This window comes from Stegodyphus dumicola, chromosome 12 (genome assembly GCF_044657685.1).
Source record: "Stegodyphus dumicola isolate Sdum_Otavi_A_Nest chromosome 12, ASM4465768v1".
Lineage (NCBI taxonomy): Eukaryota > Metazoa > Arthropoda > Arachnida > Araneae > Eresidae > Stegodyphus > Stegodyphus dumicola.
Genome location: NC_140779.1, coordinates 59382579 through 59409882, shown reverse-complemented (window position 1 = coordinate 59409882; position 27304 = coordinate 59382579). Strand labels below are relative to the sequence as shown.

Sequence of the window (27304 nt, the reverse complement as noted above, 5' to 3'; positions counted from 1 at the left end):
TTACTACATTTGTACTTTCCGACTTCATTCTACTGAAACGAAAATATTCATAAGTTATTGTGAACAAAAATTTGTACATGTTGTACTTTTTGATTAATTTTTTATACCACTTGATTATCTTCGAAAATTTGTTTCCTAGTCCAGTGGTAATATATTGCTAATTTTCGCTTTTTCAATGCCTTTCGTATGTGACAAAAAGCTCGGTTTATAACCTTTTCTTACTTAACACCTTGCATTGCATTACTAAACCGGGGCCATGCTTTCATTTTTATTACATATCATGCGAATATTAAAAAAAAGGCACATTTTTTCCTTCTGTTAGCACAATTTGAACGGGCATTTTATTATTACAGAGACTTCTTTTGTAAAATCTCACGTCAAACTGAACGTTTCATTACTAAATTTGAAGATTCTGGATATATCCTACTTAAACGCTCATAACTGGTTAGCAAAATAGTTTATACATGTATTCGCTCTACTCTTGGTTAATTTTAAAGTGTTTTTCATCTATAACACTTGATTTCTAATGAAGTATCGAAATGCTTATAAACTATCTGCTTTTTGCAAAGAATTTCGTAGACACATTTGTTCAATACAGAAAAATTTTCTAACTTATCAGTATTTTTACGAAAATAGAATGCTAAATTTCCCTAAAAATGTATACATTTATTTCTTTAAAAACGCGTACAGAATACCCATATTTAATAATTTAATGAGTATTTTCCTATATCAGAACGAAAATTTTTAAATAATGTCATGTTCCATAAAATTTATGAATTTGTGATGTCGTTGCCTTTTTGCAAACGCTTTGAGAGAGTGTGCTTTCGGTACTCTTTTAAACACTTCGAAACTGTTTTCTCTTTGCTATTGGAAACTATTTTATCTTTGCTGTTGATATATGCCAATGAATTCTCGATACTTTTTCTCTTGGTTTGTCTTCAGCGTAGAAGTTATTTAATTACTTTAAAATATATTTGTAGATCATTTAGGTTGACACTTGTGATAGATTTCTTGGATGTGTTTTTGGAAAATGTATTTATTTTATTCACGTGAATGAAACTCATGTTTTCTTAAAATTTTATTATTCAGAGTGTTAGTCAATTACGATAGAATGCCGGATTTGTTCTCTTTATTCAACATTCATATGAACTTCCTTATTCCAAATCCCTCACGCAAAATGTAATTTTTCTATCAGTAATAGGAAGACGAATGGAATAAATGCAGGTTATGCAGACTTAAGATAAAAAATCTGGAAGTAAAAGACATTCTCCAGATCTAAACAATTCAGTAGAATGTGCAAATATTCATCCTATTCGAAGCTTATTTTTGGAATTACATAGCATAAAAATGTAAATTTACTGAAAAGAGATGCAGCGTAGATCAAGAAGTCTGCAAAAATCTGGACGGTAATTATACAAAACTAGTTATATGGAAGATTTCCATAAAGTAGTTCCAGCGAAGAAAACTTGCCATCAATCTCCTGAAACTCTAAGTGTGCCTTTGATCTTCGCTCTTAAGTGGAATCTACAATTCTACTTAACTTTTGTAAGAGCAAAGATCAGGTGATCACTTAAAGTTTTAGGAGGCTGCTGGCGTGTTTCCTTTGCTCCAACAACTTTTATGGGAAATTTTCCATATAACTAGTTTTGTATAATTACCGCCCAGATTTTGCAGAATACTTGATCTACGCTGCATCTCTTTTCAGTAAATTTTCATTTTTATGCTATGTAATTCCAAAAATAAGCTTCGAATAGGATGAATATTTGCACATTCTACTGAATTGCCTAGATCTGAAGAATTTCTTTTACTTCCAGATTTTTACCTTATGTCTGCATAACCTGCATTTATTCCATTCGTCTTTTATTATTGATAGGAAAAATTAAAGTTACATGAGAGATTTAGAATACTGAAATTCATATGAATGTTGAATACTGGGAACAAATCCGGCATTCTGTCATAATTGAGTAATACTCTGAACAATAAAACTTTAAGAAAACATCAGTTTCATTCACGTGAATAAAATAAATACATTTTCCAAAAACACATCCAAGAAATCTATCACAAGTGTCAACCTAAATGATCTACAAATATATTTTTAAGTAATTAAATAACTTCTAAGCTGAAGACAAACCAAGAGAAAAAATATCGAGAATTCATTGGCATATATCAACAGCAAAGATAAAATAGTTTCCAATAGCAAAGAGAAAACAGTTTCGAAGTGTTTAAAAGAGAACCGAAAGCACACTCTCTCAAAGCGTTTGCAAAAAGGCAACAACATCACAAATTCATAAATTTTATGGAACATGACATTATTTAAAAATTTTCGTTCTGATATAGGAAAATACTCATTAAATTATTAAATGTGGGTATTCTGTACGCGTTTTTAAAGAAATAAATGTATACATTTTTAGGGAAATTTAGCATTCTATTTTCGTAATAATACTGATAAGTTAGAAAATTTTCTGTATTGAACAAATGTGTCAACGAAATTCTTTGCAAAAAGCAGATAGTTTATAAGCATTTCGATACTTCATTAGAAATCAAGTGTTATAGATGAAAAACACTTTAAAATTAACCAAGAGTAGAGCGGAGTACATGTATAAACTATTTTGCTAACCAGTTATGAGCGTTTAAGTAGGATATATCCAGAATCTTCAAATTTAGTAATGAAACGTTCAGTTTGACGTTGAGATTTTACTAAAGAAGTCTCTGTAATAGTAAAATGCCCGTTCAAATTGTGCTAAGAGAAGGAAAAAATGTGCCTTTTTTATAATATTCGCATTATATGTAATAAAAATGAAAGCATGGCCCCGGTTCAGCAATGCAATGCAAGGTGTTAAGTAAGAAAAGGTTATAAACCGAGCTTTTTGTCACATACGAAAGGCACTGAAAAAGCGAAAATTAGCAATATATTACCACTGGACTAGGAAACAAATTTTCGAAGATAATCAAGTGGTATAAAAAATTAATCAAAAAGTACAACATGTACAAATTTTTGTTCACAATAAATTATGAATGTTTTCGTTTCAGTAGAATGAAGTCGGAAAGTACAAATGTAGTAATGAAACACTCATTTCAACCTTTGAGATTTTATTCGAAGATGCAATATACACGTTCACTTGAAATGTAATGCAGGTAGTGAAAATATAACTCTGGTTCATCAATATATTAGTTACAATATATTAGTTATGTACGATTAATTATTCATTTCGAAGCTTTTGAGTCAAAGAGAAACATATTTATAAAACAATGATTCTTATTTTAATACTAATTTAAATCAAAGCGCTGATGCTTCTCATGAATGTCAGATATTTTCTTAGAGATGTTTCTAATGAAATTACTACATAAACTTCTTTTAAGAAAGAAATAGACTTCATGAGAAAAATCTATGACAATGCAAGTCAGTGATTCTTGGTAACTTCGAGAAAATATTCTGTATGAGCTGGGTTAACAGTCTCTATTCCCATAGTATACTAAGATACAATTTCCAGTTCTTTTCTTAATTTCTGATTCAGCGTGGTAGTGTTATTGAAGTTAAATTTTCCAAAAGTGCAAAACGTTATTGAATCAAATAGTAATATAACTATTTAATAAAAAATTGTTCCCAAGACGAGGCATTGTAAACAATAAATAAGAAAATATAGAAAATCCAATGATTTGCAGTGGCCGTAACGTTAAAAATTGGCAATACTGAAAGTTTTCAAAAGGTGTATGGAAACACGATAACATCATAGTCATCCTCAAATAACTTGCATCGAAACTGAAAACTTTATGCACAAAATTTACTTGTAATGCAGGGAAAAAAACATTAGAGGATTCAAAATGAAGATACTTTCCGGAATGAAATGTACAATATTTCAGGAAGTATTCACTTAACTTCTAACTTGGTTGTAATGAGCATATGTGAGACACGAAATGCATTCGGATGCGAAAAAAAAAATAACAAACATTTAACTATTTGGCAATGAATCAAATTTCATTGAAAATGTAAGGGTATGAAAAGGAGAAAAATATATCTGAGTAGAATATCTTGATGATAATATCTGAATGTGTTTGTTTTTTTAAGGCGAAAAATGTTCACTGCAGTTTCCGTTAGGGCTCAAATGAAGCACTTCGCTTTTCTGAGTTGGAAAAATTTCACTTTAATTTTTTAAGACGAAACATCGCCACTGTTATTTCGTCTGTGGTAAAACCCAAGTTAATTTTAAAATGTAAGGGCGAAAAAATTACACTTTAATTTTAAAAAGTCGAAAAAAATTCCTTTAGATTTTTTTAGGTTGAAAAATTTTCACTTTAATTTTTTTTATTGAGAAAAATCTCCACTTTGATTTTGAAAAGTCGAAAAAAATTCATTTAGATTTTTTTCGGTGGAAAAAGTTTCACTTTAATTCTTTTAGGAAGAAAAACATTTTTTATTGGTTACGGTATGCTTCATTCTCGCTCTAACCTTTTTTCTTTTGAGTTGTAATAAAACGAAATCATTCTGATTTATCAAATTCCTTTTTTAAGTGTAGAATATAGTCTTCAAACATAATATTTTAGCATAAATAAATGCATCATACAGAAAAATAAGATTAAAAATACTTCATTATTTTTCAATCCCTATTCCTGAAACTGTTATCCCATTCGGGACATTTTCAGAAAAAATATTCATTCCTTGTTCATGTTTTCCATATTTAGACATTTTCCCCCCTTCTTATATGTTATATTTCACTATTGCTCTTTGGCTTGGTAGGAAGTTTTTTCATGGATATTGCATACCTCTCCTATACGTCTGCGACTGTTCTAATAAATTACATTACCAACTAGTGTAAATAATATCTCTAGATATATAGGTATTCTCTTAAATGTTTGCTTAATATGTAAATTTGTGAAGTATTTCTGTTTGAATACTTGCATTTGAATTTTTCTTTTTAAAATTAATTCATACTAAAATGTATTAAAGATTCATTTAAGTTACCAATTTTGGACCATAATATGGAGTTCATGTCAATATGTTTTGTATGGTATTTATGCAAAAATGCTTCTCATATCTGTTAAAAATTAAATATCGGATGTACTCAAAGAGCTGTAAGAACTCTGCGTAAAGTAATGTCTGTTTGAAATGCGTATCTTCAGTTGAATTGGATATATTGAAGTTCTATTATTATTTGGAAATTCATGTCAGTATTTCGTGTTATGCAGGTTTTACGAAAACTTCAAAGACTATCTAATTCATTCAAATTTTTCTACATTACATACTGCTTTAGTATATAATACCCATCTTAGAACTATTTTATTAACATAATATTAGGAACTAAATATGAAGTATACATGTTCTACTGTAGAATATTTGCTATTTTACTCAAATGAGGATAGAAACTTTACCGAATTTATGTTATTTACATAAAATTCCCAACGAGTTTTCGAGAAATTTGCAATAGAAAGCAACTATTTTTACCTATAAAATGAGTCTTAACAGATTCTTATCGGCTTCAGATTTACTATGAGTGGGAAAAACTGAAGCTCCCTTTATGAGTATACACACAAAAATCATTAATTATTTCATAGTGCAATCAGCCCTTTAGATACACTTAATACTGATTCAACCTAATTTTAACATTAACGTTCAGTTAGAATTTTCAAAAATTTCAATAATTATGCTATATATTATTAGTCCCATGTGCTACTGGGAGAAAATGCAGTGAAATGTCCAATACCCAATCCCAATCATTAAGAACAGTTAACTTTTGCATAATTTTCGATGAAATGTAAGATCTTGTAATACGTCATTACAAAACCTGAGTAGAATTTTAAAAAAAAATCTTGACGCAGAAGAAAATATAAACAAATATAAAAATTTAAAAACTTGATATTTATTTCTTTTCAAAAAGTACTATTCAAAAGAAAAATCTTAAAACAAATCAATTTCTTCAACTAAATACAAACTTTGAACATTAGTCAGTACATCATTTACATTAATAACATCAAAAAAGTCATCAGTAACAATTAGGTTACTAAAATTTATATTGCTTTTATTTTGAAGAATAAAGTCATTTTCTATGCCAGTCCAATCAACTGTGAACAAAGCTTGGTCAAAATAATTTTCACACTTTTGGGCACGGCTTGTTGATAAGCATTCATGTCCTAGCTGATTGTTATAGCCTATTTGACAACCATAACATACAAAACGTTCTGTTTTTTTGTTAGAAATAAATTTTTCAATACACTTACACAAAGAGTCCTGCAATTCATGAAATCCATTTGGACGGTCAGGATCACCAGCATATTCACATTCAAAATGTATATCAGCAACCATCTGCTTTCTGACGAAATAGTTAAGAGATTTAGAAATAAGGGTTTCTTTCAGGACGGCACATATTTCGCTAAATTTTGAGTCACGTTTAAGTAAAGGTTCTTTCCTCAACAGAACATGTTCCGGTACAAATTCCAGTCTAAAATCTTTTCTTTGAAATAATCTTTGTAGTGATATAATTATTTCACCTTTGACATTTTGTTTTGTAACACATACATCTTTCTTTACAATCGAAACGCTGTCAGAGTCTTTAAAGAAAGCAAATGTATTTGCACGATCACAGAATTCTTTCCATACTAGTGGAGACAGCGAAACTCCATGTTTGGTAGGATGTAACAGATCATTCTCATCAGTCACATATTTTCGCACGTGAACACGAGTCAAACCTATGAAACACGATACAGTCACAAAATTATCCCCTCCGAGATGAAACATATTCTTTGGCAAAGAATCAAGCTTCAACAAAGTGTCATCATTTGAAGCACAGCGAAATATTTTTGATGATAAACATGAATTTGCATGTTGACTCAGCCAGTCATCCTGACGTATCTCGTCTTCTAAACGTGCTTTCTTGCGTGGAAAAATCTTTTTATTCATACACGGTTTGGGGGTTACGGAATTCATTATACCATTTTATTAATGATTAAAGTCCATTTCAACACACGAACGCTTCCCTTGCGGAATTAAAATTTTTCTGAACGTCAGACTAATTCGAGTATTCATCACTTCGGGTTGGGTTGGGATACTGTGTTTCCAGACTGTGTTCGTAGGGGGTTTCATCACAAGAAGCGATCCGTGTTCCAGACTCAGAATGTGAGTTATATAATTCTCCCTCATAAAATGCATCTCTCGCGTCGAACCGTAACTCAGTGTGGGAATGCTGCACGAAGGGTCTAGCACGCTTTCAGCGTCTCTGTGCGCGGAGATCTTGGCTTCTCCGTCAGGGTATTTGTTGAGCAGAACGTAATTATATTTTTCGTGGGTGAGTGCTTCAACTTCATATTTAATTTGCTGCAGCGTAGGAGTCCAGGGCTGGGGGGCGACCGACGTTTCCGGAAAACTGTAAGTGAGTCCATCATCATCCCCGAAGGCGCAGCAAAGTCGATCTGGAACGTATTGCCGTCCATAAATATTCAGGTTTAAAGGCTGGAATGGATAAGCGCACAATTCCGTAAATATGGAATCTGCTTTTTCTTTGTCGTGAAAATCATTAAAATAGTGCAGTATTAACTGATCGCCAAATTTTTCAATCATAGTGAGTATGGTAAGAGTGACTGCCTCGAAGTACAATCGTCTTGGTTCAAACAGGAAAGGAGAAAGCAGGAGCGAAGCATACAGCACAGACAGAAATGATATGAAAGGGTCCAGTGTCTTTCTATATAGACCTTAGTCAGGATCCACGAGAACCAATCAGAAAGCGCTATGGGTGAGACTACTGCCCTCTATCGGTCGTTGCTGAACTAAAAAGAATGTTCTAGAAATTCTAGCATGTATCTGCAATCAGGATGCGAATTTAGTATGACATCAGAGCAGTGGGGAGTTCTACGTCAATTGATAAGCGCGGACATGAAACCGGATTACAACAAACACAAACAAGATGAAACATGTGGCTAACGTAGCAAGATAATCCGAGGTGATAAAGCATGATGACGTCACGAACAAGAAGCAGTGTGTCCGTGCTTGAGCCACGTGGTTGATGACGTACAACCCCGCGTAATCCTCGGTAAATTCCCTTCGCCCTCTGCGCCTCAGGAGGCTCCGCCAACATCTTCTTAAACAGAAGGCCAACAGTTTGTGACGTCACTAAACTACGAGCCTTCAGTAGGGAGGCTTGTGTTTAAGAAGGTGTTGGCTCCGCCCTCCGGGATCCCTCGGATCCCTGATCCCTGTGGCTCCAAAGTGACATATTCTATCTACTTGCGTGGAACAGTTTTACATTGAGCTGGAAATAAGTTTATGTATTCTGCAGTAAAAATTTACGTTCATTCAATTAATTATTTATGTGGACTGAAAATTGTTTTATCATTTTATGCAAAATTTATCTGGCGAAATTGAATTTAGAAATTTTCTGCATTGGCTATAATTTTCTTCCTTCTGCAGAGATTGGTATATAAACGAGACATATTTTGTCGAATGCCGTTACAGCACTGCCGTAGAACAGTGTCCGTTTATTTATACGATGCTTCCATCATCGTATTTTTTGCGATCCTTTTGTGTTAATATATTCAAAAATTTAAAGGGCTATTACGTAAATTACAGCATTATATGTTACATGAAGGGGATTAAATTGAATCCAAATTCAAATGTCTTTTTACTCATATTTCTAGCAATTTTATTTTCACAGGGAAAGTTACCAAACACTGATGATATAATAAGATTGACAGTCATTTGTTTAATACGTAATACGTAGTTGTTTAATACGTAGACATTTCTATAATATGTAATGTAGCTCATCAGCGCTCCAACGGTCGCTTAACACTTAGTTCGATAGGGGCTCAAATCCCAGCAAACAAACTGGTTGCAAGATAATTTCTTCATGCGCAAACTAAATACGATCAAGTTTCCCTTTCTCATACTTCGTGAAAATCTCCACGAAGGCATCCCTTCTCTTAGATAGACAGTTCACGTGCTCTGCCATGGTTCAAATAACCAAAGCAAAAATGAGGAGAAAATGCAGTAGATACTAGCTATTCAAGGGATAGAACAATTAATAATAGATGTAGAAGAGCATTTTTGAAATCATTTCTTGTACCAATTCCGGGGAGTTCTAAATCACCGACAGTTCTTAAATGTTAAATAACTTCAGTGCCTTTAATTGAGTCTGAAAATTGAAATGATAGAGTTGAATTTTTTGAATTTTAAAATTTGCAAATTGCTAAGAAAGACGAATCTTCTGCTCAAGTGCTTGCAACAATTTTGAAAATTCAAAATTTGCGAATCTATGGGCGACGTGCGTGATTAATTACATCAAACGCTTCTAATAATTAACATAAAAACTCTAAAATTGCGGAGACTGTAAATAATCTAAAGATATTTAGAAATACAGCAAGATTTGACAGTTGAGGAAAATTGAAAAATACTTTTTGATTATCATAAAAGATAAACAGAAAATAATTATAATGTAAGAAAGAAAAATTTTCTCCTTTCTTTTTGTTTATTTTCACAACTTTTAAAAAATGATATAAATCTAAAATTTGGTTACTTAGGGAAATTGCTATAAATTAAGCATAAAAGAAATCAGCGCGAGAGTGGTTTTGCATACGAAATGAGACTGCAACACATTTCAACCAGTTTTAACCAGTTTCAGATGTTAAAAAGTTCCATAATTAAGATCTTCTTATTGTAAATGCACAAAGTTTAAATCTTGGCATAAAATTAAATAACTTGGGCATTTAAAGCCCGAATATTGGAAAATATCATAATTAACAATTTTTAAATTTTTGCGATAGCATACGTACAAAATAATGATCAACAATTGATTCAAGGCTTCATACGAATACAATAATCCGAATGGAATGTAAAAGATTATTACTATTCTACTTTATATTGAAAGTTGTTACACGACCTTGAAAAATCAATATTATAATTTATAAGGCACACATGTAACTGAAATTATTAAATGCCACAAAAATGCAAATATAATGAGATTTTTTTAATACGACCACTAACGGCGGCTTCCAGCGATTTTTAGGCCACTTATATAAGATGGTTGCATTAGAGAGGCAAATGTATAAAAACCTGTTTATTTATGTTGTAGGAAACACTTTTAGAGTTCGCCGTCATGAGATTCTCTGTACTTATATGTAAAACAGTTGTAGGGTTTATATTTATTTTAACTAACATTTATTTTAAGTTTAAACTATCTTTCCTGTCAAGCCTTACTTTCCCCTGGAACTGCCAATGCCAGAGTATGTAAATTTTAGTAGAACGCGCAAGGATTCAAATTATCAGCGGAAGTATTCTGAGTTAAATAGAAAGGAAACGAGTTCGAGATGTGCTGTTCTTACTTCACGAGCGCGGAGGTAGTTAGCCAGAAATTGAAGAACCACGCGTTTCGGCCTGTGTGCTTGTCTCGGCCAATTGTTAATCGTTCAACGTGATATTCAAAGTTTGCTGAATTAGCAGCGGTATTGTAAAACGCGGTGAGGTTAGTTACGTTTAGAGAGCCTCGTAGTTAGTCTCTTGTTATTATTTCTTTTCAGGTTCTTATTTTTTATTTTAACCGCCGGGTCGGCGTAGTTTGTGAGCGTCAAGAGCACGCATTTGTAATTTCTAAAGTTGAATAAAAAGGGACTTAAACCCTTCGCAGGACTCTGTCTAATTTCCAGTTTCAGCTGTCACCACTTGGTTGCTTGCAGGTTGGAGGCGCGCAACTGTACACAGTTACAAAAAATATGTCTTACTAAAACGATCAGACATATTTAGGCTTCTAAAATAATGTCAAAACTTTAAAAAGAAAATCTAACAGAAAAGTTGCTAAAATGGTTAATTTAAACCAGTTAACACAGTTTATGATAAATAAAACATTAATTAAAGCATTGCTTCAGTAGGAGAATTAGCATGATCATCAAATTAGATTATTTAGGATATGGCAAAGTACCATAAGATTATCTGCCGAAGTGGATATGGATGCCTTCATGGAGGACTGTTAAAGCGAGGAGTTGATACAAAAATTATTTCATACGTCTGATAGAAACTGACTCGTATTTATGTTACACATTTAGAAAGCCACGAAAATTTCCTGGTAAGCAGCACATCCGCCATGATTTGAACGCCAGTAGAACTACCAATATTCAACGATTTTTACCTCTCGGCTACTAGTGGTCGAAGGTCATTTAAGTTATTCTCTGAATTTCAAAGTTATCGGTCTATGCTTTATTACACGATTATTCATGCTCAGATTTTTGGAAACTAGAGATAAATTAAAACCTGGAATTCTAGATAACCAAGTTAAATAATTAAATTTATTTAATTTTTCGTTTTGATACGTTTTAGGTTATGAATACGAAAAGCTCCCACGTATGATTTATTTGGAGCTCAATTTGGAGAGTAGAATGAATAAGTTTCTTTAATTTGGTTTGGTTTACTTGACTATAATAAAGCGCACGAAAGTTATCTGCCTAAGAGAAGGGTTGGCTTCGTGGAGGGCTTCCTAAGGAAAACTAGCTCGTAACCACGTAATATAGGGGAAAAACCACGAAAAGCTGCTTTGATAGGAATCGAACCCAGATCTAACAATCAAGGTATTCAGCAACTTAACCGCTCGGCCGCTTTTAAGTTTCCATAAGCTTTACACGTAATTGTAATTAATATAACTACTATGAGTAAAAATCCTTTCTAAGATATCCATCCACGTTTCAGCCTATCAGCGGCCGAGCGGTAAAGACACTGAACACTGGTAGTTCGGTCTGAGGTTCTAATCCCGCGAACGGGCTGGCTGCATGGGCACTTTCGTGGTTTTTCCCATGTATAATATGTATACGAGCCAGTTTCCCTTAGAAAGATCTCCACGAAGGCATCCCTCCCTTTAGATAGATAGCCCTCGTGCGCTTTGCCATAATTGAATAATCCTAATCCATCCATGTTTTTAGTTGATTTTTGGTATTCTTTGAAGATCATCACCCTAGAAAGATGATATTCTGTGCAAGTGTTTGTTTATACCTATAGAAATGCCTGTCACTTTTGGAAGTGATCGTCTTAGGGAAGTGGTCGCCAATCGTTTATGGGCTACTAGATGGTCCGGCTCTGAGTGGATTACGCATTGGTGCATTGTAAAATGTATTAAATCCTCTCTAAGACGATCATCCACGTTTCTAATTATTTTGGTCTTTGGTGGAAGTGGTTGTCGTAAAGAGATAATGCTCGGCACAAATGTTAATTTCTACTCTGGGAAATTCTTTTGGAAGAGGTCGCCATAAGAGGGTTCACTGCATATTAAATGTTTAAATCCAGTTCATGTGGTTATAGGATCCATTTTAATTAGATTTTAAAATTTTAGTAAAATAAAAAATCTGAAAGGTTTCAGATTTTAAATTACGTCCAAAGGGGCCTTTTTTTAACATTTTCTGTGTTACCTTTATTTATTAAATATCATGTTCTTCGCACTTAAACCATAAAATTCAGTTCAAGAGCAGTATCGCAAAATAATTTTAAATTGAGCACATTTTTAGAATTTCCGACTCACAGTCTCACGCGCTGGAGATAAAAATATTTTTTCTGTCCAACGTTGCCATGGCTCGCTTTGAAATTCTTGAGTTTTTTAATAAAAAATTCGTTAACGTTTTACAAAATATAAAATCGATAATAAAACAAATTTCAAATTTGGGCTTCCAGTTGCCCATATTCGTAGTAGGATTACGTCATTCGAAACTCGATGGCTCTAAGTACCGTCGTTTTATCACAATATTTGGTGGCAACAGTCTGAAAAGTGAAACGGACATTCAGATTGATTCGACGCAAAATGAAAACAATAGTCCCTCAGGGACTAGTAATTTTGGACTAATAATTTTGAAATAAACCTCTTAATTTTAATAACTATGGTATTCTTGTTTTCAAACTTAAATGCAAAATTAAACAATTTTTTGCTGTGCAGATACGCTACTTTTAATTAAAATCAAATGAGAAAAGAAATTATGCGAAAATTAATTAGATAAAAAATTTAGTACTATTCTTATCAAGTTGCATCTACAACTGTTTCTTATACCAAAGCTCAGGATGAATTCGTTTTCTGTTATGCGTCGATCAATGTTTCACTAAACCGCAGCTTAAGGCTATAACTACATGCGGTGCGAGGAGAGTAATTACTAAAGACCTGACAATGACCGATGCTGGACAACCCGCCTTCCCCGCTGGCTTCCATCGCGAAATCTTCTCCCTCTAAACACGCCTCTGTTTTTAACCTTAAGAGCGTTTAATACCCCTTTCTCATGTCGATTTTTAATAACAGATGGCGCTACGAACGTTGAGCGCTAAAGACTCAAATCTGTAAGACTACCTACAGCCCGGTTACTATGGCAACGACGCTTCCCTTTCTTTGTACTCGTTTGACGGTAAAGTGAGTAAGCCATAAAACACTCTTAAACACATCCCCTCAGTTGAACAAAAGGACCTGCTGTCATTTCTTCCGTCTGTGACTCAGACTGCAGGGTATGTTTTGAACAGGAATAGAACTTCTCCACTTTTGTGTTGAATGAAATATATCTATGAGATACGTGCAGCAGTCGCTATTTCTTTTCGCAAAATTTGTTCATCACGCTTTTCAATGTTGCGTAATGTTTCATAATTTGCCGTTATTCTGCGGAAGAAAACAGTTTTTAAAAATAACTAGATTTTTAAGCATTTCGGTAATTTCATCGCGACATAAAAATTATATATATGTTATGAGGAATGTTCACGTGAGAGGATCGAATAAACACAAAAAATATATAAACTTATCTGTTAGTGGACATCTTGACCAATGTTATATCTTAAATTCATATATGTTAAATGTTAAATATGAAACTACTTGCCGTGAAAAGGTTTCTACTTCCTCTTAGGGAGAAAAACTAAACTCTTAAGAATTTTCCAACTAACAAAATTTTAGTGATCGTATAGTGAAACGTGTACAGCATTTTTGCGTTGTGAAAAAAATGCATCCCGGGACCGCGCCGTGAGAGGATCGAAACATAAGAAAAACATATACAAGAAATATAGGAAAAAACATATTAAATATATAAAGAAAACATTGAAAGACAAGTAGCAACCTTTGACCTTTCTGTCACGTACTTTCCTCTCTTAAGGTCAACTAACAATGAAAATTCTTTCTCGAACATTCTAAAGGACAAAGCGCGCGAAATCATGACTTGGCAAAAAATTGCCTCCCTTTCCCTGCTTCTTTCACAATGAATAAAAGTTTGTACAAGATTTGCAAATAGAGGAAAATAAATAATACTCTTTTAAACTAAATAATATTCCCAGAAGCATCTGTTTTCCCCCAAAATTAAAGCCTTAAAATAAATAATTCAGAATCAAATAAAATTAAAATTTCCATAAATCAGAAAATCATTCACCTAGTTTTTATACCGCTATCAGACAAATTCTCTACACAACATTTCCTTTCCCCTAAGGAATTAAATTTTGATTTACCAAAATTTAGCAGACAGACACTTCTTGAAATACCATGACTCATACTGTGCAATAAGGCTAAAGGATAACATAATGTAACAATAGTTCACACGACTCATTGGTAACAGTGACGTTACTGACACATTAAATTTCAAGTCCAAAATGTGCAAGTAAAACAACAATATTAATCAAAGCAATTACTAATTAAAATACTCAAGGAAGATCATTAAAAAACAATTAATCAAAACAATTAAATCACTTAATAAATTAAACCTAGAAATACTCAGAACACATACAAAAATAAAAATAAGGCGTTAATCACAAACAAAATATGTCTAAGATCAATCAATAATTTTATGACAAAAAGATTTTCTCCCTTTTTTTTTTTTTTTTCTTCCAGTTCATTACATCACACTAGTGTTGCAATATCTGTGTGGCCACATTTCTGAACGTTTATTTATCTATTCATTCCTTTTCAGTCCATTAATGTAAACAATTTCACCTGAGGTCGAACACATTCTACTATTGTGACAATTTCTGCTGAGCACAATCATGGAGTACATTAAATGAGTACGGAGTTGTCAATGCAAGCGAGGGAAAACCCTGTAGTTAGAAAGTGTTAACAACTCCCCTCTGCAGCCTTCAACGCGAGAAAATGAAAGCAACCAACCCCGAAATGTGAACTCAGCACCACAATACTCCTTAGTAGAGGAACTTGACCTTAAAAGAAACCAGATTTCACCCTCCTACGTCTCACCTTCGACCAAGGAAGAACAATCACTCTTTCAAAGTTGAAGAAGACTTTATCTTTCAATTTTTCCCTTACGATAGATAAGCCACTGAATGTGTTCGGATACTCACACCCGAAGAAAGAAATAATCTAATCCAATTGTTCACACCAAAAAAATGAAATAAATAAAAATAAGATAATTAACGCGCCGCAGATACATAAAATACATTCCTGAGAAAATAAACACACTAATAATTCAAACAATTCCAAATAAAATATGTCACATGAACGTATTCAAATAAGGAGTAAAGACCCCTAAGTACTACGAAATTGAATAACTTCCAAGATTGAATCCCAAACAATCACGTCTAAGAACAGAAGCGGCCTGATCAGGGCCAAGCATTAGAAAAGAAAAGAACGTTACAACACCAGGAACCTCGGAACCAGCCGAAAATACCCCACACAAAAAAAATCAGAACGAAAGAAAACGTGAGTGTCCAAAAATTCAATCCAACCAAAATCAATTCCGAGAATGAACATAACGAATACGCTGTGCAAATACCAATTAGAATTTTATCCAAAACACACAAAAATAATACTAATACAACCTAATGCATGTACAAAATAACGTTTGGCCCAAAATTTACAAATACTACCAAGATACACATATACACATAAAATGAAAATACAATTAAACTGTAAAAATTTCGTACATAATTCAAATGAGCAATGAGATCAGCGATACTTAAAAAATTATTTGTAAACTGCAATACCTAAACAAATACACACATAAGCATTATGTTAAACCATATCAAGCCAAAAATATTTCACTGTAATTCAAATCCAGCCATAAAAAATCAACCAGCAAGAGTGAAGTGTCGCTAAAAATTTCACACCTCACGGAAACACTAGTGAGTAACAACACCATATTTAAGTCCCCTTAGTTAGACAACAAAAATTTCAGTAATTCTAAAAATCCCTTAAGTCCACGAGAAAAAAAAATTCAACCTAGTCAAAGAAATCAATCAAAGCTGGACTGAAGCACGTTACTAGAACACTAAATAAAATATCACAAATCAAAAAAGTGTTCAAAACAAACCCCCCAATTTTAGGCAAAAACTGAGATCTATTCTGCATCAGACTCTTCCAAAACGTTGTATAGTAACCTAAGTAGCAGCCTTCAGCAACACCTCCACCCAAACAATAGAAACAAAGTAACTCTTTACCGCGTCCATGTAAGCTGAGCAAAGCGCTGTATTATAAATGACAGACTCACACTTTACGTATCAAGCAAACCTCCAGACACGTTGAAAAAGAACATAAGATCTCTTATCTCGGAAAGAAAAGTGCGCTAACTGAAACGTTACAATCCTGAACCAACACAATGAAAAAGATACAACAATAGTTTTCTCAGATAACAAGTTCCTGTTTGCCCCGGTGTAAGAGGTCAAGTGCCACCATGAAGTGCAAGTATTTACAAGAAAACGAGCTTTCAGGACATTACAACTTCACGCAAGACCTAACTGCAAGCAACAAATGCAAAGTTCTCAAGAGTGCTAAACTAAAAAAACTCATAACTCGTAACTCAAAAATCCCTAAAAATCACACAAATGAAATTCATAACTCAAATTCTACTATATTCCTATGACCACAGAAATCTCAATTCTTCCACAGAAACTAACATCAGAGAACTTACATTTTACGGACCTTGGCAGAAACCACCAAAACAAAACAAAAACCTGATACAACTATCTTGATACTACCAATTCAAATACAAAACTTAAGCCAAAACAAGAATTAACCCCAAATTCAGCAACAAGTCCAACCAAGAAAGAAAATTCAGTAACTCAAATCAAATCTATTACGATTCACTAGCAAATTCAAGACAAACTACTTGTAATCAACAGAAAATTCCCACACATGAGTACAGAGCATAAGTAACTAATCTTCTCAAACGTATTTCAAACAGTTTCACGAAACAAATTCCCGTTGTCACAAAATTCTCCTTAAACTTCACTTTCTACAATTCACAAGACTAAATTTCTACTGTTTAAACAATTCTCACATGACAACTCTTCACAAACTTAAAACTCAGAAAATAACTAATCTCAATTACTCTGGCTCATTAAACTACTCAGAACTTCACTCAAGCTGAAGAATTCAATCCAAAAAAAAAAAAAAAAAAAAAAAAATTAAATAACCAAACATCACTATTGCTGATCTCAGGCAAAAATCCAAATCTAACCCATGTTGACCTTAAAACAGAATTTGGCAATTGAAAAACAATCTACAATTTTTACTCATTCATTTGTATCATTATGCCTTCAGAACTTATAAAATTCATTGCTCAATACTAAATTAAATTACTAACACATTACACAATATACTGGAATCATATCAAAACATTACACAATATACTGGAATCATATCAAAACAATGTAAATCAAAAAGCAATAATATACTACGCTAGAGAATTATGAAAACATTACATACATTTCACAAAATATTATTCAATTAAGTCAAAAAAAATCAAAATTTCTCTAACGTTACCCCTCGCAATTACACATTTCACAAGATTCTAGGTTAAATAATTAGCAAAAACACACACAAAAAAAAAATTTCTAGCTACGCATAGCTATGGCTTGTCTCATTCAGTAAAATAATTAGAGTCTTTAATCTCTTTCTCTTAGAAGTGCTCAAAAAATGAGTCCAGTTTTTAAAGACAAGCACTCGAAACTTGTTACAAGGATATACAAATAGCATAGGATTATCGTGAAATAATTCATTTTCCATCTTGTATCATAAATTAGTACGTCGAAAATCAAAAATACACATCTAGAAAACACTCAAGGATTTTCAACAGTAAGAATGTACAGTACCTATTCTGCTACATTAAAATATATATATTTCCTAATTTTAAAGTTCAATTCTGTTTGCCTAACGTTAAAGTCCAAAATTTTTGAAATTCACACACATTTTCAAACTTTATCACTCTCGTATTAACAAATAAGCAAACACAAATCAAAAACTCTAATTAATCCTAGCACATAAAATTTAACACCTTCTTAAAAGAGTAAGTTATACGAAATAAATAAATTCAAAAAATAAGTTACTGATTCGATCCTTCACTAAGCAGAGGTCACGGCACCAATTGTTATATTAGAATACCGTGAGAGGATTTTAAAGTTCAAACAAACAAAAAAAAAAAAAAAAAAAATATAAACTTATCTGTTAGTGGACATCTTGACCAATGTTATATCTTAAATTCATATATGTTAAATGTTAAATATGAAACTACTTGCCGTGAAAAGGTTTCTACTTCCTCTTAGGGAGGAAAACTAAATTCTTAAGAATTTTCCAACTAACAAAATTTTAGTGATCGTATAGTGAAACGTGTACAGCATTTTTGCGTTGTGAAAAAAATGCATCCCGGGACCGCGCCGTGAGAGGATCGAAACATAAGAAAAACATATACAAGAAATATAGGAAAAAACATATTAAATATATAAAGAAAACATTGAAAGACAAGTAGCAACCTTTGACCTTTCTGTCACGTACTTTCCTCTCTTAAGGTCAACTAACAATGAAAATTCTTTCTCGAACATTCTAAAGGACAAAGCGCGCGAAATCATGACTTGGCAAAAAATTGCCTCCCTTTCCCTGCTTCTTTCACAATGAATAAAAGTTTGTACAAGATTTGCAAATAGAGGAAAATAAATAATACTCTTTTAAACTAAATAATATTCCCAGAAGCATCTGTTTTTCCCCAAAATTAAAGCCTTAAAATAAATAATTCAGAATCAAATAAAATTAAAATTTCCATAAATCAGAAAATCATTCACCTAGTTTTTATACCGCTATCAGACAAATTCTCTACACAACATATAAATGAATTTATACTTGATGATATGTGTATATATACACATAATGCACATAATATTCCATTTACTTATCCATCCATAAATATGTGTTAGCACTTTCCAAAGCTTTATATATATTTTTTACTTGTATTATAAAATCGTATAACACTCCTAACTATTATTTTTTTATTTCAAAAGTGGATAAATCATTATCAAATTTTTCTAGTACACGGCACATTATCTGAGATCCGCTTTGAATGAAAACTACATAAAGTGTTATAATGAAGAATCAGTTTCAAGATTTCACTTGATACTGAAATGCATAAAATCAAATTGCGTTTCTATGTTTCAGGTTTATAAAATACAGCTGATAATTGAAGGGGTAAAGTACAAGCTGATAATACATGATAAGGGGGAAGAAATTCCTAAATTACAAAATTGAATATTATATTTTACTAAAGTAAAATGATACATATTATAGATACATCCTAAAAAACGATAATATTTATTTGCTATATTCAAAGAGCCTAACCCAATTCTAGCACTCAGTTCCTCTCTAAATTCTAGCGGGCGAGCGCTAAAGTCGCCTATTACTGGTAGTTCAACCTCGGCATATTATCTGAGTTCAGCTTTGAATGAAAACAACATAAAGTGTTATATTGTATATCGTATATATATATATTATATATTTATATGTATATGTACTCTTTTCCGGATGCAACTGTAATTACGTACTGAGCTGGTTTATCATCTTCCTGTAGCGACGCATTTGGATTTGCTGTGAATGAATTTGTTTCATTGAACAGGAACAAATAGGAAACAGAATATTGAAAATTGAATTTGTTTAAGCATTAGTAATTTATATATGTTAGATTGACTAAAAAGAGTATATTCATGCATAACGTATAAATAAGCGAAGCGAATACTTTTTGGCAATCACCTTTCTAGGATGATCATTTTTGAAAATAACCAGTACTGTTGATAACATAAACACCGGTACGATCTATCTGCCTAAGGAAAAGGATGCCTTCGTGGAAGACTTTCTAAGGGGAATTGACTCCTATACACGTTACACAGGGTAAAACCACGAAAGCGCAGCCAGTCGGACCGAGCTACTGGTGTTCAGCTACTTTACTGCTTCGTGCCTCATTTCAGAGCGGATTCGCTATATATGAAACAGAGCAATGTGCTGTTACCGTATTTAGCAGCCTGCCTTTTTCCTTGACCTACCATAAAAAAATAAAATAGCAAAATTATAACAGCGTTTCTAAAAAGATGCTTTGCTATATTCTCATTAAATCTTTATCATTTTGCGCTACTAAAAACGAAGTACGATTATTTCAAATTCAAAATTTTATAACATTACTTTACAGAAAGTGATCTCATGTCTTCTAAAAATGAAACCCCACATCTGTTTCTATCCAAGCGGCTTACTTTCTAGACAAAGTAATTTCAGTGTAACGTACGTTCAGTTTTATCTAACTTTGAACGGAAAAAAAAAAAAAAAAAAACTATGTACATAACAGGCAAAGATATTAACAGCACATAAATTTACTCAATTATATTGGATTACCAGAGGAGAAAAAAATAATCCGATGAGATAATTCTCTGAGAATTCATAAACGCTAAATTAAGAATAAATTTTATAAAATGTTTGCTAATGAATACATGTATTTGCATAGTAAGTTTCCTTTTTTTAAAATTTTTCCATCTTTATCACGTTTATCGGAGTGTCGTATTTAACTTCACAATTATGCTCCGAAATTTCATTGCTGTAGATTGGATGATTACCAATATATAATCCTACTAGTAACCAGAGCCAGTATTAGAGGTTTTTGCTGCTCACTACAATATCTGTGGCTCTTACTTCTGCCACGCGCCGCCAGTGGCTGAGTGGTTAAGAATATAGATTACTGGAAGTTAGACCTGGTTTCGGTTCGATCCCAGGCGAACCAGCTGGCTGCATGGTTTGTTTTCCTGTTGTGCAACATGAATACAAGCCAGTTTCCTTCAGCAATTAGGCTCACCCGCGCCCAAGCGGTTAAATCGCTGAACACTGGTAGTTCCGACCTGGGTTCGAATCAAGGCGAACGGGCTGGCTACATGGGCGTTTTCATAAATTCCCCGTGTGTAACGTGTATGGGGAGCTTTGCTATAAACTAAACTAAGCCTTCAGAAACTTCCTCCACGAAGGCATCTGCTATCTGCCACCTCGTGGCTTTGCTATATTCAAAGAGCCTAACCCAATTCTAGCACTCAGTTCCTCTCTAAATTCTAGCGGGCGAGCGCTAAAGTCGCCTATTACTGGTAGTTCAACCTCGGCACATTATCTGAGTTCAGCTTTGAATGAAAACAACATAAAGTGTTATAATGAACGATTAGTTTAAAGATTTCACTTGATACTGAAATGCATAAAATCAAATTGCGTTTCTACATATCAGATTTATAAAGTACAGCTGATAATTGTAGGAATATCAGGTTCATAAAGTACAGCTGATAAATACATAAGTGGGAAGGAATTCATAAATTACAGAATTTAATGGTTGTAACGAAAATTTTAAACACGAACGTTCTTCATAAAGTTAGGAAAAAAAAAAAGAAAAAAAAAAAAAAAAAGAAAAAAAAAAAACAGTCAGTACCATTAGTGCGGGTAGTAATCACTACCAAAAATCTATGCTTTTCTGCCAATGTTTTGGTAGTTTTTCAAAACCTTCGGCCCGGAAACTTGGTGGCCCGAGTCCAAACACAGGTCAACCTCATTTCGATGTCTTGTGCAGAAGTGAAGATAGGACCAGCAAGATGTAGCTGCAAGTGTGAAAAAAAGGTAGAAGTCCGAACGTGCGATGTCGGGGTTATATGGTGGGTGTGGTGAAAGATCCCTTTCGAGTCCGTACAGATGCCAGCCGGTGAATGCAGACACGTATGGTATTATCTTGATGGAACGTTACCTTTCTGCGCCGGAACTCAATTAGACTCTTTTTCTTGATAGCAGCGTCAACATGCACTAGCATCTCGTTGTATCCTTTACTGTCAAGGGTTTTACCTTTTTCCATATACTATTTGTGATTAATACCACGGCAATCCCACCAAATACAAAAGAATGATCTTTTTGTTAGTCAAATTGCGCTTTACGATGCTGCCGACGGACACACGGGCGCAGATCAACTAAATTTTTGGCCTATGTTGTTAAAATAAATTTATTTTTCAACACAAGTGACTATCTGGTCCAGAACTTTAATTTTGCGTTGATATTCGAGAAGAATAGTATAGGCTCGAACACGTCTGACCTTATCTGCTTGAGTCAGCTCATGCGGCGCACAGCTGACGTTTATGTGATGCATAGTGCGACTAATGGAGAGATTCATTTTTATGGGGCCCACCAGCGGCCGAGCGGTAAAGTCGCTGAACACTGGTAGTTCGGTCCGAGGTTCGAATTCCGCGAACGGGCTGGCTGCATGGGAGTTTTCGTGGTTTTCCCCTTGAGTAACGTTTATACGAGCCAGTTTCCCTTAGAAAGTCCTCCACGAAGGCATCCCTCCCCTTAGGCAGATAGCCCTAGTGTGCTTTGCCATAATTAAATACACCAACACCAACCATTTTTATGGATAATACCACGGCAATCTCACCAGATCCAAAGCATAATCTTTTCGTTAGTCAAATTACGCTTTGCGACGTTGCCGACAGGCTCACCGGGCGCAGACCAGCTCCCTTTTCGACCTGTATTGTTTGTGTAAACTTGTCTAACTTTGAACGAAAAAAAAACTTTGCATATAACACGCAAAGATATTACAGAACATAAATTTACTCAATTTTATTGGATTACCAGAGGAAGAAAAAATACTCAGATAACTCTCTTAGAATTCTTAAACGCTAAATTAAGAATAAATTTTATAAAATGTTTACTAATAAATACAAGTATTTTAAATAATAAATTTTTCCGTCTCTACATATACCACGTTTATCGGAGTGTCGCATTTGACTTTGCAATTAAGCTCCGAAATTTCCTTGCTGTAGATTGCATGATTACCAATATACTTACAATCCTACTAGTAACCAGGGCCACTATTAGGGATTTTTGCTACTGGTTAAGACTACTGAATACTGGAAGTTCGAACTGGTTTGTGTTCGATGCCAGACGAATCAGCTGGTTGCATTGTTTGTTTTCACCGTGTGTAACACGAATACAAGCCAGTTCCCTTCAACAATTAGGCCCTCCCGCGGTAGAGGAATTAAATCGCTGAACACTGGTAGTTCCGACCTGGATTCGAATCAAGGTTAACGGGCCGGCTGCATAAACGTTTTCATAATTTTCTCCATGTGTAACGTGTATGGGAAGCCAATTTCTCTAAGAAAGTTCAACATGAAGGCATCCTACTGTGCTTTGCCATAATAACCTAATCTAAGCCTTCAGAAAATTCCTCCACGAAAGCCTGCCATCTTAAGAAGGTAACCCTCGTGGCTTTGCTACATTCAAAGAGCCTAACGCAATTCTAACAATCAGTTCATCCCTAAATTCTAGCAAGCGAGCCGCCGAACACTGGTAGTTCATCCGGAGTTCAAGCCTCGATGAACGAGTTGGATGCATGACCAATTTTGCTGTTTTCCAAATTCACCTGCTTTGGCGTAATCAAACTCTATAATTCTAAACAAACTGACGTTCGGTTCGGCTCCAACGGCTCTAGCACCACGTTCCAAATTATAATTACAGCTCAACAAATAAATGTCTGGCGTATACATTCGAATAATCTAAGTAAAAAAAAAAAAAAAAAAAGGGGGGGGGCTTTTTAATTTCTTCCTCAACCAAGCATGCATGCACATAAAGCAAATAAAGAAAAACTTCTGGAGTGCAATAGGCTTCTAATCCATAACATATTTAGTTAGTGATCGCTATAATTGGGAGCTATAAATACGCTATATTGACGGGAAGGAGAAAATTTTACTTCCTGAGTGAGCTAATTCAGAACTAGTGTTATTTCATCTGTCATCTTAAATTTAAGATGCCTAGTTACGTGACTAACAAAAACCTAGTATTTATATTGTTGCGTGCGTACGGGTTCGTTATGAAATGAATGCACAAGTCCGATGAAAAATGAACAAAAATTTATTATTATCACAACAAAAATGCTTAAATTTTCTCAAATTATCATGCAGTATTACAATATCTCACAGTAGTTTTCTTTTAACTACTCAAATGTCAATAGAACGTAATTCAAAACAGCTAAAGAACGCTAATCCGCGAATTCGCTACAATCAACAACAGTAGTTTTCTAAACAACAACAAACTAAGCAACTACTACAAACTGAGATGTTTTCCTCCTTTTATAAGATTTTAAAATCACGCGCTAGAATTTTCCAGTACTTTCTCGAAATCAAAAAGAGATATTTATTTATTTAATGCACACGCTCTTGTATTTTCAATTTTCCGGCTTAGCTTTCTTTTAATATTCGTCACGCGCTGCACTGCGCGAGAAATAAAACCATTTAATTTCTAATTGAACTAACATTAGCTTTTTAAATACCAAATTCGTAACACTGCCCCCTTCCCAAGGACTGCACGTCCCGGGCAGTACAATCCCTGGACAGGAAGCAAAACTTACAACTGTGGCATAAATGCATTAATAAGCATTACATTACAATAATAAACAACATGAACAATAAATGCAATACATAAAACAAATCAAATGCTATCAAATACAAATCAAATACACATTTAAAAACAAAAATGGACCATGGTCTTATACTATTTACAATTATTTACATTATGTACTATGGCCATAGTAATGAGCTAACCTGTCGTAATGAACGACTTTAGGTTTAGAGTTCGAAGACTTACGAATCCGAACCACGACGTCATTCAGCCTGTTTAGGACTGTGTACGGCCCATCCCAAGGTGACTGTAATTTCGGACAAAGTCCTTTCCGTCGAGTCGGATTCCACAACCACACCTTGTCTCCTTCGTGGAATTGATGTTCAGTAGCTCTTGTGTCGTATCGGGTCTCCATCTTCTCCGTCGCCAAGTTGACTCGCTCTCGTGCAAAATTGTGCATCACTTCAAACCGGGCCTGGAGATCTTGAATATATTCCTCAGAGGATGAAGGAGCATCCGGAGGGCGGCCAAACAATAGATCACAAGGCAGACGAAGGTCAAGACCGAAGAGCATCTGTGATGGAGAATAGCCGGTAGTCTCGTGGACAGCACTGCGGTAAGCCAGTAAAAAGAGTGGTAATTTCTTGTCCCAGTCCTGTTGGTTTCTGGAAACCACTAATGAGAGGTTATTAAGGATGGTTCGATTGAACCTCTCTACCATTCCGTCCGACTGGGGATGCAATGGCGTCGTTTGAGTTTTGTCAATGCCAAGTAGTTTGCATAGTTCTTTGATTACTGCCGAGGCAAAATTCCTTCCCTGATCGGAATGTAACTGAAGAGGCACTCCGAACCTGGAAATCCAGTGCTGTATCATTACCTCAGCTACTGTGACTGCCTCTTGATCAGGAATAGGATAAGCTTCAGGCCACTTGGTGAAGTAATCAATGACAACGAGTATGTATTTGTTGCCATCAGCAGTTCGTGGCAGAGGTCCCAGGATGTCAAAGGCGATACGTTCAAAAGGCGCACCTACGTTGTAACGTTGCAGTCTGCCTCGGCTGCGTTTCCTCGGTCCTTTCCGACCTGCACAGGCATCGCAAGATCGGCACCACTTTTGCACGTCATTCTTTGCATTATTCCAGTAAAAGCGCTCACGAACTCTCTGTAAGGTCTTCATAATTCCAAAGTGACCTCCTGTAGGGCTGTTATGTAGTTCTTTGAGGACATCAGGAATCCGGGATCTCGGAAGTATCAGTTGCCATCGGAACGTCTTCCCATCATCCGACTCGAATTTCCGGTATAAGACGCCGTTTCGAATGTGAAGTGAATCCCAGAGTGCCCAGTATTGTTTTGTTGTAGGACTACAGATAGAAATGTCCTGCCATGTAGGTTTTCTGTTTGATGACTCTATTAAATCAAGTATGGGTTTAATGTCGCGGTCTTCCAGCTGGTCTTTCCTGACTTCATCATCACTCCACGGGTCTCGAGCAGCCGATGTTGATGTTGTAATTTGTCTTGCGACCGGAGTCAGCAGTTCGTATTTCGCTTCCACCCTGGAACAATATCGGCAGTTTTCTTGGCAAGGTCTTCTAGACAGGGCGTCGGCGTTTCCGTGTGATGATCCCTTACGATGACGGATAGTGATGTCATATTCTTGGAGTCTCTGTATCCACCTGGCTATTTGACCCTCAGGATTTTTGAAATTTAAAAGCCACGCCAATGAGGCATGGTCCGTGCGGAGGAGGAATTTTCTCCCGTATAGATAATGATGGAAATGTTCTACAGCTTTGACTATGGCGAGCAACTCTTTCCTTGTGACACAGTAATTCCTCTCCGGTTTAGACAGGCACTTGCTCCAGTAAGCTACTACACGTTCTTGGCCGTCTATTTCTTGGGACAAAACAGCACCGACACTTTCATTGCTCGCGTCGGTGTCGAGAATAAATGGTCTGTCGAGCTGAGGATACGTCAGGATTGGAGCAGATGTTAAAGCTTCCTTTAAGTTGTTAAATGCATCCTCGCATTCCTTTGTCCACAAGAATCTTTGCTTGCTCTCTGTCAGCTTGTGAAGTGGTCTTGCGATGGAAGAAAAGTTCTTCACGAATCTCCTATAGTAGGTGCAAAGCCCTAGGAAGCTTCTCAGCTGATGGACATTTTCGGGACGCGTCCAGGATTTAACCGCTGATACCTTTTCAGGATCCGTGCGCACACCTTCTGCAGAGATGACATGTCCCAGGTAAGTCACTTCCTTTCGAAACAATTTGCATTTAGCGGGAGTCAGCTTCAGATTGGCCTCTTTCAGTTTCTGAAGCACCTTTCTAAGATTTTCTAGATGCTCTTCAAAACTCTTTCCGACGATGATGATATCGTCCAGGTATATCAGACTGGCTTCGTAAGAAAGGCCTTTCAAAACAGTCTCCATAAGACGTTCGAATGTTGCCGGCGCATTACACAGTCCAAACGGCATCACTTTGAACTGCCAAAGTCCTTGTCCCGTAGTAAATGCCGTCTTTTCTCGGTCATCAGGATGGATTTCTACCTGCCAATACCCACTCTTTAAATCAAGTGTTGAGAACCACTTGCTTCCAGAAAGAGTGTCTAGAATGTCATCAATTCTAGGAAGAGGGTAACTGTCTTTCTTCGTAACCTCATTCAACCGGCGATAGTCAACGCAAAATCTTGTTGAGCCGTCTTTCTTTCTGACGAGAACGATGAGAGATGCCCATGGA

The 27304-nt window shown here is 34.8% G+C and overlaps 2 protein-coding genes across 2 annotated transcripts in view; one reads left to right on the top strand and one right to left on the bottom strand.

Annotated features, from left to right (window-relative positions):
- Positions 1–27304, top strand: part of LOC146993671 (uncharacterized) — a 127508-nt gene that overhangs the window by 35532 nt on the left and 64672 nt on the right. The window lies entirely within an intron of this gene.
- Positions 6932–7549, bottom strand: LOC146993675 (DNA oxidative demethylase ALKBH2-like). The gene has a single exon (XM_085827403.1). It carries the CDS (start codon positions 7547–7549, stop codon positions 6932–6934), a length of 618 nt encoding a protein of 205 aa, XP_085683529.1.

Bases quoted from the DNA above. Each gene is read 5' to 3' on its own strand.
- LOC146993675 (XM_085827403.1), bottom strand. From the start codon at position 7,549: ATGATTGAAAAATTTGGCGATCAGTTAATACTGCACTATTTTAATGAT.